The sequence below is a fragment of the Sturnira hondurensis genome, unplaced genomic scaffold (genome assembly GCF_014824575.4).
Source record: "Sturnira hondurensis isolate 20B ecotype Veracruz unplaced genomic scaffold, ASM1482457v3 Scaffold0006413, whole genome shotgun sequence".
Classification (NCBI taxonomy): Eukaryota; Metazoa; Chordata; class Mammalia; order Chiroptera; family Phyllostomidae; genus Sturnira; species Sturnira hondurensis.
In genome coordinates this window covers 12,452,237-12,466,229 of record NW_028079044.1, presented here as the reverse complement: position 1 = coordinate 12,466,229, position 13,993 = coordinate 12,452,237, and the positions used below count along the sequence as shown (strand labels likewise).

At 37.5% G+C, this 13,993-nt stretch overlaps 1 protein-coding gene across 3 annotated transcripts in view; it reads left to right on the top strand.

Annotated features, from left to right (window-relative positions):
- Positions 1 to 13,993, top strand: part of WDPCP (WD repeat containing planar cell polarity effector) — a 407,760-nt gene that overhangs the window by 281,443 nt on the left and 112,324 nt on the right. Inside the window, exon 15 of one of the 3 annotated variants that reach the window (XM_037048021.1) lies at positions 5,671 to 5,768. The exons of the other annotated variants lie outside the window; for them this stretch is intronic. Coding sequence (XP_036903916.1) covers positions 5,671 to 5,696 — 26 coding nt within the window. The 3' untranslated portion in view covers positions 5,697 to 5,768. Of the gene's footprint in view, positions 1 to 5,670; positions 5,769 to 13,993 lie in introns of those variants that run through there. 3 annotated transcript variants of the gene reach the window in all.

The window sequence follows — 13,993 nt, the reverse complement described above, 5'->3', positions numbered from 1 at the left end:
CCTTTGTTGTATTCAAACTTGGTTGTGGGAGAAGGCACAGTGTTTCCACCTATGCCTCCATCTTGGCGGAAGTCTCTGGAATGTTTAAAGATGTCCTGGAAAGCATCTTTAAGCCTCTCCTCATTTTTTAAAATTCTTGTTTCTTCATTCTTTTCTGATTGGATGTTTGTTTCTTCCTTCTGGTGCACTCCATGGATTTGAGTCCCAGTTTCCTTCCCATCACGGTTGCCTGTACATTTTCCTTTATTTCACTTAATGTAGCCTTCATTTTTTCATCTAGTTTGTGACCAAATTCAACCAGTTCTGTGAGCATCCTGACCACTAGTGCTTTGAACTGTGTATCTGATAGGTTGGCTACCTCTTCGTCAATTAGTTGTATTTTTTCTGGAGCTTTGATCTCTTCTTTCGTTTGGGCCATTTTTTTTGTCTTGAGGTGCCTGTTATGTAGTGATGGGTGGAACCTTAGGTATTCACCAGGACAGGGTAATCCACATTGCTGGGTTGTGACAGTGTATGTGGGGAAGGGGTCTAAGAGGGAACATTGGTGCTTGCTCTGCTCTCTGCCAGATTTCAGTCACTTTCCCCGCTTCCCAGAAGCAAATTCGGCCCTTCTGGTGCTGATTCCCATGTGGGTGGGTTTGTGTATGTTCTAGGACCCTGTGGGTCTCTCCAATGAACTCTCCTGGCACCTCAACCCCCATAGGTGTTTTCATTCAGTGGTTTGAGGCTTTATTTCCCAGCGGTGGGACCCTGGTTTGTGCAGTCTGTCCTGCTACCCAGTTTCACCTGGTTTATCTGCGCGCAAATGTGGGACTGCCCATGACATGCCACCTCACTGGGTTCGCCAACTGCCCAATTTCACCCCTCCTACTGGTCTCGATGAATGTGTCTTCTTCAACTCCTTGGTTGTCAGACTTCCACACAGTTCAGTTTTCCATTAGTTCTGGTTGTTTTTTGATTTTAAATTGTTATTGTTCTTCTTTTGGTTATGTGAGGTGGCACAGTGTATCTACCTATGCCTCCATCTTGGCCAGAAGTCATCTGTTTTGTTTTGTTTTTTTAATTTCATTTTCTGAAATTTCATTGTTAATATTCAAGAAAGCAGTGGATTTTTGTACATTGATTTTTGTGTCTCACAGCTTAACTGTATTTGTTTATTACTTCTAATAGTTTTGTTGTTGTTGAGTCTTTAGGGTTTTGTACATAACAAATTATATCACCTACAAAAAGTGACACTTTTACTTCTTGATTTCTTTTTTTTTAAGATTTTATTTATTTATCTTTAGAGGGGAAGGGAAGGAGAGAGGGAGAGAAATATCAATGTATGGTTACCTCTCATGTGTCCCCTGCTGGGAACTGGCCTGTAACCCAGGCATGTGCCCTGACTGGGAATCGAACTGTGATCCTTTGGTTCACAGCTCTGTGCTCAATCCACTGAGCTACACCAGCCAGGGCCACTTCTTGATTTCCAATTTGGATGCCTTTTAATTATTTCTTTCATCTGATCCATCTGACTTGGACTTCTTGGCATTTCCCTGTTGATTACTGATGTTGGACATCTCATGCAATGATTGACCATCTGTATGTCTTCTTTGGAAAAATGTCTATTCAGATCTTGTGCCCACTTCTGAATTGGGTTTTTTGATTTTGAGTTGTATGAATTCTTTATATAGTTTGAATATTAACTTATCAGATCATCTGCAAATATATCATCCTGTTCAGTAGGTTGCCTTTTCATCTCAATGGTTTCCTTTACTGTGCAAAAGCTTTTGTGTGATGTAGCCCCATTTCTTTGTTTATATAGCCTTTGCCCAAGGAAACATATCCAACAAAAAAATATTGTGAAGTTCAATGGCAAAGAGTTTACTGCCTGTATTTTCTAGGAGTTTTATGGTTTCAGGTCTTACATTTAAGTCTTTAACCCATTCTGACTTTATTTTTGTAAATGGTGTAACAAGTGGTTCAATTTTATTTTTTCCATGCATCTGTCCAATCTTCCCAACACCATTTATTGAAGAAACTGTCTTTACCCAATTGTATATCTATGCCTCCTTTGTTGTAGATTAGTTGACAATTTAAACATGTTTTAGAGGAGGCTCTTTATTCTATTCCATTGTTGTATGTGTCTCTTTTTGTGCCAGTATCATGCTGTTTTGATTACTATAGTCACTATAGTTTGAGATCAGAGAGCATGATACTTCCAACTTCATTCTCCTCTCTCTAGATTGATTTGGCTATGAGTTCTTTATATATTTTGAATATTAGCCCCTTTATTTGAGGTATTATTTGTAAAGTTTTTCTCCCATTTGACTGGTGTCCTTTTTGTTTTGTTAATGGTTTCGTTTGCTATGAAAAAGCTTTTTAGTTTGATGTAGTCCCATTGATTTATTTTTTGCTTTTACTTCCCTTACCTTTGTGGTCAGATTCCAAAATCCTTCTGAGACCAAGGTCCATGAGTTTAGTACTTAGGTTACTTTCTATATATTTTATTTTATTCTGGTTTTATATTCACATCTTTAATCCATTTTGAGCTAATTTTCCTATTAATTTTATTTTATCGATTGTGCTATTACAGTTATCCTGATTTTTCCCCGTTTATCCCCTTCACCCAGCAACCCCTACTCCTGCAGGCAATCTCCTCACCATTGTTCATGTCCATGGGTCATGTGTATAAATTCTCTGGCTACTCTCTTTTCTATACTGTACTTTACATCCCCATGGCTATTCTGTAACTACCTATTTGTTCTTAATCCCCTCACCTCTTCACCCACTCCCATACAACCTCCTCCAATCTGACAACCATAAAAACACTCCCTTTATCCATGCTTTTGTCTCTGTTCTTCTTGTTTGCTTAGTTTGTTAGATTAAAAATATTGACAGGTATGTATTTATTGTTATTTTATTGTTCGTAATTTTGATCATCTTTTTCTTAAATAAGTCCCTTTAACATCTCATAATAATGGTTTGGTGATGATGAACTCCCTTAGCTTTTTCTTGTCTTTTTACTTTTGGCCTTTTCTGCTAAAATAATTTTGTTTAACATTTCTTGTATTGCTGGTTTAGTGGTGATGAAGTCCTTTTCCTTTCCTTGTCTGAGAAACTATTTCCTTCAATTCTAAATGCTAATAATCTTGTGTATTTTTGGACATAGTTTTTGCTTTAATCACTTTGAATATATCAAACCATTCCTTTTGGCTTGCAATTTTTATATGGAAAATTCAGCTGAGTGTCTTACGCAGTATCTCTTGTACATGGTGGCTTTTTTCTTGATGATTTTAAGGTTCTATCTTTAACTTTCTCCATTTTAATTATTATATGTCTTAGTGTGAGCCTGTTTCGGTTTATCTTGTTTGGGACTCTGTTTTCTTGATATGGGTGTCTGTTCCTTTCATCAAGTTACGAAAGTTTTCAGCCATTATTCTTTTAAACAGGTTTTCTGTCTCCTTCTCTTCTTCTGTGACACCTATGTTTCTAATGTTGGTATGCTTGATGTTGTTCCATAAACTTTTCATTTTCAATTTTTTTCTTTTTGCTGTTCCAATTTAGTGATTTCCACTACCTGTTTTCTAGTTCACTTACTAGTTCTGCATATCAAATGTGCAGTTGATTCCCTCTAGTTATTTTTCATTTCAGTTATTGTGTTTTTCAGTTCTGATTTGGTCTATATGTTTTGATCTGTTTTAAAGTTTTCATAAAGTTCCTCCATTCTTCTCCTGAGTTCATTGAGCATCTTTATAAGCATTGTTTTCACTCTTAACTTGATAGAGTGTGTCCATTTCATTCAGTTCTTTTTGTAGTGTTTTGTCCTATTATTTAATTTGTAAACTATTCATCTCATTTAAAATGTCTCTTTCTATGAATTTGGTGAAAAACCAACCTCTCTTACCCTTGAAGGGCAGGTGCTCTTGTATAGGAGCTTCCCCTTTGTAGTCTTTGTGAGCCAAGTCTTTTTGGCAGCCAGATGGACCAGGAGCTGTAGGAGGCACAGGCCACAGGGATATCCAGGGGCAAGCCAAGGCTGTTGTTGGAACCTAGGTTGGCTATGGGGAATCTTGCTGTTAAAACAGACTCAGGCTATCTTGGCAAGCTATCTGGAGCTGTAGTGGAGCAGGCTTAGGCCATACAGAGTCCCCAAATCAAGCCAGGTATAGGCCCAGAGCTTTAGCTGAAGTGTGTATGAGCTATGGGGAGTCCTGAGGACAAGCTAAGCTGGAACCACCTTGGTGGACCAGTTAAAAGCTGTAGCTGGAGCAGCCCACAGGAAGACCTGGGCAGAGCTATAGTTATAGCTTATCCCAAAAAAGTTGAGGATAAGCTGTAATTAAAGCTGATCCTAAGCAAGCTACAGATCCTGTGTGGACCTGGGTACACCAAAATGGCCGTGGCCAGCTGGCCAGAGTGCCTATATCATGCTCATATCTCTTTGACCAAGGTAAGGGGAAAGTACAACAAATGGCACTCTCTGGTACCTCTGACACCAAAAAGTTCCTGAAGTTCCTCTCCTAAGGAACTTAAGGTTAGCAAATGGATTTCTTCCAGATGTAGTTTTAATCTACTCTTTTTCTGTTGCACCCCAGGGTGGGCAAGTCTGAATGTGGTTCCTTCAGTAATCCATTCCCTACTGCAGATTAGTGTGTTGGGAGAGTGGTTCCCATGATGCCATATTTCTGTCTCTCCTACCTATTTCTATGTGATCTCTCTCTTGATTTTTGTGCAAAAGCTGGTCTGTTAGCCCTCAGTTCTTTTCAGGAGAAATTAATCTGTCTGTGGGAGGAGGAGAGTTTATGGTCTTCCTATGCTGCCATATTGTACCAGATGCCTCCTTGTTGTAAATTAACTGACCATATTTGTATGGGTTTATTTCTGGGCTCTCTATTCTGTTCCATTGATCTTTGTGTCTGTTTTAATGACAATAGACATTTTATCACAAAGCTACAGAAGTAAAAACAGCTAGTAATACGGAATTATGATGCTTCCATCTGACTTCTTTATCAAAATTTGTTGGGCAATTCAGGGTCTATTTTGGCTCCGTGAAAATTTTAGGACTGTTTATTCTGTTTATGTGAAAAATGCCATTGGAATTTTGATATGGATTGCATTGACTCTGTAGACTTCTTTGGGTAGTATGGACATTTTTTGAAAATCCTCATCCAAGGATATGTTTGATTTGAGGGCCAGAAACATCAATTAATTGCCTCCCTACGTGTCCCAAGTAGGACTTGATCCCACAACATTTTGACATAAGGGACGACACTCCAACTGACCACGTAGCCAGGGTGGGTTGTATGGACATTTTAACAATATTAATTCTTCCAACCCATGAACATTTTTCCATTTATTTGTACCTTCTTTTATCAACGACTTGTCATTTTCAGTCTACAGATATCTTTTCACCTCCAGATTACTGGGGTGGCCAAAAAAGCCATATGCTTTTTTCTCTAAAATTCACATGTTTTTCATTCCACCAATAACTTTGAGTATGTCAGCTATCTTCCTCTGTTGGCTTCTAGTGGGTGGAGGCAGGTGCTGCTAAACATCTTCCAATGCATAAGACAGCCCCATAGCAAAGATTTGGCCAAAATTTCAGTAGTACCAATAAACTCCACAAACCACATTTGATCAGTCACAGCACCTTCTCCATTCACTGCACAAGTCTTTTTTCCATTTCAGTTGTGTTTTTACCTTTCTTCAAATAATAACGAATAATAAGCTGAAAATGATGGATCTTCCATCTTCAGTATTAGAATGACTGCACAAAAATTCACTAATTTTGGTAAGTTTTTTCAAATGACAGCTGTCACAATACAATCTAACAAAATTGTCTCAAATGACGTTAAAGGCAACTAAACACTACTAGAGCCAGCCTATGGGGAAAAATCTAACAGACTTTTTGGCCAACCCAATATTTTTTATGCAATTCTATTAATGTTTCTGATAATTCATTAGTAGTTTATAGGAGACAATTTTACTTCTTCCTTTCTAATCTGGATGCCTTTTATTTTGTTTTCTTGCCTAATCATTTTGGTTAGGACCTCCAATAGTCTTTTGAATCAAAGTAACCAGGGTTAAATGAGCTGCATTGATGGTGTACTAGTGGTGGAATAATGCCAACATGTGCAACAGGTATGAAACGGTAGAGGCTTCTGCAAAGTGAGTGCACAGTGATTGAAAGAAATATTTTTATTCCTTTCTCACATAGTCCTGGAAGGTGTTCCACGACTGGTAGGGTATGTTGTTATCAGATTACCAGGTTCCCTTCCATCATGCTGCTTTGTCATCTCTAGGGTATGGCCTTCATCTGCATGTTTGTGCATCCCTACCTATAAGGAGGAGAAATAAAAGGAAGGCATACTCTTTTCTTGTTCAAGGTAAAACACTACAATTGTTATACCTCACTTCTGCTAATAATTCATTTTAAAAAACCTGCTCATAAGTATACCACTCAGTTTAATGAAAATCTGGGGAATATCTTTGGAGGGGTGATCATAAACCTAGCAAAATAACTGTCACTGTAAAAAGCAACAGGAACTTGGCAGAATGGAGGAGCTAGCATTTCATGTTATAACGAGATTTGAAGAACTTTATTTAAAAGAAGATAAGCAAAATGGTAGAAGAAATAGTTTTCAAACCCTATTCAAAGATAATTCCCAGCTGCACTTCCTGTGACTCTACACATTCACATATTAGGAAACTCTTCCAAGTGCATTATAGCTCCAAATAGACTTCTATATGATCTTGCAGATACTATGCTATAAAAAGTTTGTACACACTTTTAAATTCTGACGTAAACCTTATTTATGCTTAATGGAGAACTATAAAATATTAAAAATATAGTATAAAATTAAAGCCTACTCATCATATCACCCAGAGATAAAATACTAATTTCCTGTTTTTACTATACATATGAGGTCTGTCTGGAAAAAGTGAAGCATTGTTAATATAACAAGAATAGTTTGTGGAACATCAGTGTAACCTGGCAGCCAAGGAGAGTGGACTGGAATGTGCATGCACGAACAATGATGACTTCACTGTACTAGTCAGAGTGGTAGATGTCTTTGAGTGAGCATATATACTATGTGGCTGTCACATTCAAAATGACTGAGTAGAGCAACAAATCTGCATCAAATTTTGTGTTAAGCCTGAATATTCCTTCATGGGAACTGTTCAGATGGCTCAGAAAGCCACAGCTATGGGCAGCTGGTGATTGGCAGCTTCATCACAACAACACACCCACCCATCACATCTAATGCAGAGGTTTTTGGCAAAACATTAAATCACCCAGGTGACTCAGGCCCCTTCTATGGCCCAGATTTGGTGCTCTGGGACTTCTGGCTCTTCCCAAAACTAAAATCACCTTTGGAAGAGAGTTCAAACCATCAATGAAATTCAGGAAAATACAGTGGGGCAGCTGATGGCTACTGGGAGAACAGTGTGAGGTCCAAGGTACCTACTTTCAAGGGGACTGATGTATCATTGCCTTATGTACAATGTTTCTTGTATCTTCTTCGTAAATGCCTCTTTTGTTTTAGTATAAAATCATGACACCATTAGGAAAATGTATCCTATAGATAACATGTGGATGAAGGTAAAGATTTGTTCTTATACTTTAGAAGAATTTTGTTAGTAATGAGATATTTTAAGTGAAGCTACAAAAAAGTTTTTAATTCTCCCATATAAAATTGCAGTTAACTGTTTACCTACACTGTGCTTGAGAGACATTATATTACTTTTTGAGTTAAAGAGAGATATTCATTCCAATCTTCTATTTATTGTGTCACGATGTCAGTTTTGATCTATACCTTCTTTCCTCTAGGCATCTTTGCCTGAAGACATAATCCTAAACCTTTCATAATGTTAAGTACATCAAAGACTAACTGCTTTGCTTAGCTGCAGTGATCTACACAAGGCTGTATTACTTGTATAACTTAAAAGTAAATTCCAAAGAATACATGACTATCCAACCTTTGTTCCTTTCTTTGTGGTGACATAATATTGCCAGTCATAGAATATATTAAATAATACCAATTCTTAATTACTATTACTATAGATTTTCTCTAAATGAGATTTTCAGATCAAATATTTCCATTGTTTAAATATTTAACATGTTTTTGAATTGTGAAATACTAGTTTACTATATTATGAAAGAAGGTGTCATATTTTCAGAACTTACCTTGTCATAAATTGTCAGTGGCTTAGCAAAAGATAATAGCATTTTCCTGGGGGGAAATACTTTTTCTCCTTTTCAGAAAGGAGTCAATGTCTCAAACCCTCTATGCTTTACTCATTAGTTAGGCTAGTAAATTGTGCTCATCCAGGACCAAAATCACATGGCAAGTAAATAATGAACACTTTTGCTTGAGGATTGGTATGTAATATTAAGAATAACTAGTAAAGCCATGAATTTAAGAATAAATAGAATGCATAGTAACTTGGCTAGTACGTAATACAGTAAAAATATCCTCTATCAAAAATCCTAAAATACAGTGGACAAATCAATTCATACAGTAATATGCTACAAACTTAAAAATACTATAATGTCTTCTGGTCGAGATGGCAGAGTAGGTAAACAATGTGTTTGCCTCTTCCCACATAAGAATTACTACTGAATCATTAAGTACCACCTTAAGACTACCTGAACAGAAGTCCCATAACTAAGGATGTAAAGAAGCTTGACAGACTTGTAGTAGGGGTGGAGATGTGCAATACACAGGCCTAACTCACTGGTGTGGCACTTAATAATTCAGAGGTAATCTCTGCCTTCTGTAAAATTAGGGGTACCAGTGTTGGAAAGAGCAATCCAAGCTGGCTATGAAAACCAGTAGGGATTGCATCCAAGTGATATGGAGAGCTTCTGGAGTCTAGGCATTCCTCTTGAGAGGCTGTGAACAGATTCACTCTGGGCCCCTGGGTGGAAACTGCAGCTCAAAGAGTACCAGGGATGTATGGGGAGGAACTAATTTGCCTGGCCTCAGAGTGGGGGCTGGAGAAGCAGGGGTTGAGGTATATCACTCCAGGGACAAAAGCAATATAAGCACCATTACTCCTTTGTTAAATCCTCTTTCTGCCCAGCTGACAAGCACAGGTGAGACCATATCTGAGTTTATCATTAATCTGGCTAACATTCTTGCCTCACCCGGGGGAGTCCCTGAGACCTCATCCCACTCAACTCACACAGCTGGCCCGAGCCACTTTCCGTAGCTTTTTCACATAAGTAAACTGCCTTGGCTTGTGCTATGCCCTTAAAATCTCTCAGGGGTCCATAAACCCCAAACAAGCATGCAGCTGGTTTGAGCATGCCCTGTACCACTTGCTAAGCATCTCTTTAAGCCTGGCACAAGCAGCAACCAGTCTCATCTTACATTGGAACTCCTATCAAGTGGCTCCAAGCTGGCACAAGGTGTGGCCAGTACTGGCCTAGAATATAGCTTCAACTAATCACCTACAAATTCTGCACAAAGGTCTCCTGGCCTCAGCACACATTGTGGTGCCAAATAAATGGTCCCAAGCATGGCACTAGTGGCAGCTGGCCTTGGTTCACAGTTCAGCCCCTCCCAACTGCCTCCAAGCTCAGCACAAGTGGCAACCAATGGCAGATCATTTTGTAGCTCCCACTAGGCAGCCTAAGCCTGACAGAAATTTTTGAAGCTGACCTTGCCTGGCACTATAGCCCCTTTCAAGAGCCTGTACAACTAACACAACTAGTGGCCGGTTTCAGACCACTCCAAAGTACAACCTAATTAGCTCCAAAAATGACACACCCAACTGGTCACCAGAGCCCTGCCGAAGCAACTCCCAGTCTGTGGGGGTCAGTCCATACACAATCACTTGTCTGTTGTAATCATGGCCAGCACTCACAGCGAGTCAGCCTAAGGGTCAGTTCCATCCACTAACATGCCAAAATCAAAGCTCAACAACAGAAGGGCACACACCCACAAAACGGACGCTCCTGAAGACTATGCCACCAGGTCCCACAGGACACATACTACATAAGACCACTCTGTAAACACTAGAGATGCAGAAAATTTACTTAATTCATAGAAACAAGCACAGTAAGTTAACCAAAATGAGAAAAATTGTCCCAAATGAAAGAACAGGACAAAAATCCAGGAAAAAATACTAAATAAATGAAGACAAGCAATCTAAAAGATACTAAGTCCAAAACAATGGTTATGCTCAATGGCCTTAGGGGAAGAACAAATGAACTCAGTGAGAGCCTCAACTAAAATAAACTATTAAAAACAACCTGTCAAAAAAGAATGTAATAATTGAAATGAAGACTATATTTAGGAAATCAACAGTAGATTAGATGAAGCAGAGAATCAAATCAATGATCTGGAAGTAAGGTAGCAGAAAACACCCAGTTGGAACACCAAGAAGAAAACAAATGAATGAGGATGGTTTAAGGGACCTCTGGGCCAACATCAAGTGTATCAACATTCACATAAAGAGCTACCAGAAGGAGAAGAGAAAATGAGGGACTGAAGAAAATATTTCAAGAAATAATGACTTTAAAACTTTCCTCGCCTAATGAAGGAGAAAGACATACAAGTCCCAGAAGTACAGAGATACATAAACAAGATGAATCTAAAGAAGCCCAAGCCAGGACAAATCATAATTGAAATGTCAAAAATTAAAGACAAAGAAATAATATTAAAAGTTGCAAGAAAAAAAATTAAAGACAAAGAAATAATATTAAAAGTTGCAAGAAAAAAGCAATTTGTTTTATGTGATTATCAGTTGATTTTTAAATAGAAACTTTGCAGACCAGAAGGAACAGGCATGAAATATTCAAAGCAATGAGGAGCAAAGACCTACAACCAAGATTACTCTACCTAGAGAACTTTCATTTAGTATCACTGGAGAAATAAAGAATTACCCAGACAAGAATAGCTAGAGTACATCACCACTAAACCAGTATTACAAAAAATGTTAAAGGGACTTAAGTAGAAAGAAAAGATCAAAAGTAGAAATAAGAAAATACAGGAAAGAGACCTGGCCAATGTGGCTCAGTTGGTCTGAGCATTATCCTGTAACTGAAGGGCTGTGGGTTTGATTCTTGGTCGGGGTACATACCTAGGTTGTGGGTTCCATCCCCAGTCAGAGCACAGGCACCTGTGATCCTTGGTCTGAGCACCCATACGGGCAGGGGGGGAGGAGAGGCAACCAATCAATGCCTGTGTCTAACATCAATGTTTCTCTCTCCCACTCTCCTTTAGAAACAATGGAAAAAATGTTCTCAGGTGAGAATTAGAAATTAAGAAAATATAGAAAAAAATATTCTCACCAACAAAGGTAAACAGTAAAAGCAGTGGATGAACAAACTATATAGAGCTAATACAAAGGTTAAATAGGGAAAAATAGGAAGATCATGTGTAAGCACAACAATAAATTAAGGGTTACACACAAATACACAAAAGAAGTAAAAAATAATGACTGAAACTAAAATGTAGAGGCTTGAGTAAATATTCTAGTGATTTTTACTTTTTAAAAATTCTTATTAGTCCTCACCCAAGGATATGTTTTACTGATCTTACAGAGAGGAAGGGAGAAAGAAACACTGAAGTGAGAGAGAAATATTAATTGGTTGCCTCCCATAAACACCCTAGCTGGGTATGGAACCTACAACCTAGGTATGTGTCCTGACCAGGGATTGAACCAGCAATCTTTTGGTGTGCAGGATGATGTTCCAACCAACTGAGTCACCTGGCTGGCCAGGGCTCTAGGAATTTTCAGAATGTATTTGAACTAAAGTGACCATCAACTTAGACTCCTGCTAACATACTTTGGTATATATGAATGTCGCAGTAACCACAAACCAAAAATCTAAAAGAAATATTCAAAAAAGTAAAGAGAAAATAATCCAAACACAACACTACAGAAAGTCATCAACATACAAGAGGTGAGCGAGAAAATAGGGAAGGAGCAGAGAGGAACTACAAAGTAATGAGAAAACAATTAACAAAATTACAATAACTACATACCTATTAGTATAGTGGACTAAATACTCTGATCAAAAGGTATATAGAACTGAATGTATTTTTTTTAAAGACCCATACGTATGCTGCCTAATGAGACCCACTTAAGATCAGAAGATACACTCAGATTGAGAGTAAAGGGATAGAAAAAGATTATTTCATCCAAACAGAAATGAAAAAAAGAAAGCTGGGGTAGCAATATTAGACAAAATACTTTAAAACAAGGGCTGTAACAAGAGAAAAAGAAAGGCATTTCAAAATAATAAGGATCATTTCTATAAGAGCATATAACACTCATAAGGATCTATGCATCCAATGTAGGAACAACTAAATATATATAGTAAATATTTATAGACCTAAAGGAAGAGATCAACAGTAGTACAGTTATAATAGGGGACCCTAGCATCCCATTGACATCATGGATGTCAGACAGAAAATCAACAAGGAAACTGGCCTCAAATGATACATTTTCAGATACATTTCATTTATGTTTTCAGGACATTTCACCCCCAAATAGAGTGCACATTCTTTTCAATTGCACATGGAACATTTTCCAATGTACAACACAAGTCTTCATAAATTTAAGAATACTGAAATTATATCAACACATCTTTGATCACAAGGGTATGAACACAGAAACCAGTTACAAGAAAACTTAAAAATATACAAACACATGGAGACTAAATAACATACTATTAAACAATGAATGGGTTAACAACAAGATTAAGGAAGAAATCAAAAGTTATCTTGAGATAATTGAAAATGAAAACAAAATAATCCAAAAATCAAAGGAACATAGCCAAAGCAGTATTAACAGGGGAAATTACTAGCAATACAAGCTTATCTCACAAGCAAGAAAAATCTCAAATAAACAGTCTAACCTTACACCTAAAGGAACTACAAAAACAATAAAGCTCAAATTGAGTAGAAGGAAGGAATTCATAAAAATCAGAGTGGAAGTCAAGTCTAAAAAGTCAATAGAAAACATCAATTAAACAAAAAATCTGGTTCTTGAAAAAGATAAAATTGATAAGACTTTAGCCAAACTCATCAAGGAAAAAGAGGGAAAACCTGAATAAATAAAATCAGAAATGAAAGAGAAGTGACAACCAATACCACAGAAATACAATTATCAGGAAATACTACGAACAATTATATGCCAACAAATTAGACAACCTGAAAGAAATGAGTATGTTCCTAAAAGCATGCGATCTTCCAAGGCTCAATCAAGAAGAAATAAGATCTGAACAGACTGACAATTACTAAAGAAACTGAATCAGTAAGCAAAAATCTCCCAACAAAGGAAAGCCTTGGACTAGATGTCATCAAAGGTGAATTTTTCCAAATAGTCAAAGAAAAGTTAATACCTGTCTGTTTCAAACTATTCCAAAACACTAAGGAGGAAAGACGGCTTCCAAACTCATGTTATGATGTCAGCATACCCTGAAACCAAAACCAGACAAAGATACTACACAAAAGGAAAATTATATGCCAGTATCCTTGATGTAAACAGATGCAAAAATTCTCAACAAAATATTAGCAAGTCAAATTTAGCAATATATAAAATAGATCATACACCATGATCAAGTGGAATTTATACCCAGACTACAAGGTTGGTTCAGTATCTGCAAATCAATTAATGGGATACAGCACAAATGAAATGAAGGATAAAAACTATACGATCACATAGCAGCACAATTTACAATAGCCAAGCGCTGGAAGCAACCTCAGTGCCCAGTAGTAAATGAGTGTATAAAAATTGTGGTACATTTACATGATGGAATACTACACAGCAGGAAAAAAGGAGCTCCTACCCTTTGCAACAACATGGATGAAACTAGAGAGCATTGTGCTAAGTGAAATAAGCCAGGCAATGAAAGACAAATACCATATCATCTCACCCATAAGTACAGCCTAATCAACAAAACAAAAAAGCAAGCAAAATATAACCAGAGACACTGAAATTAAGAACTGACAGTAACCAGAAGGGAGGTGGGAGGGAATAATAGGAGGAAACA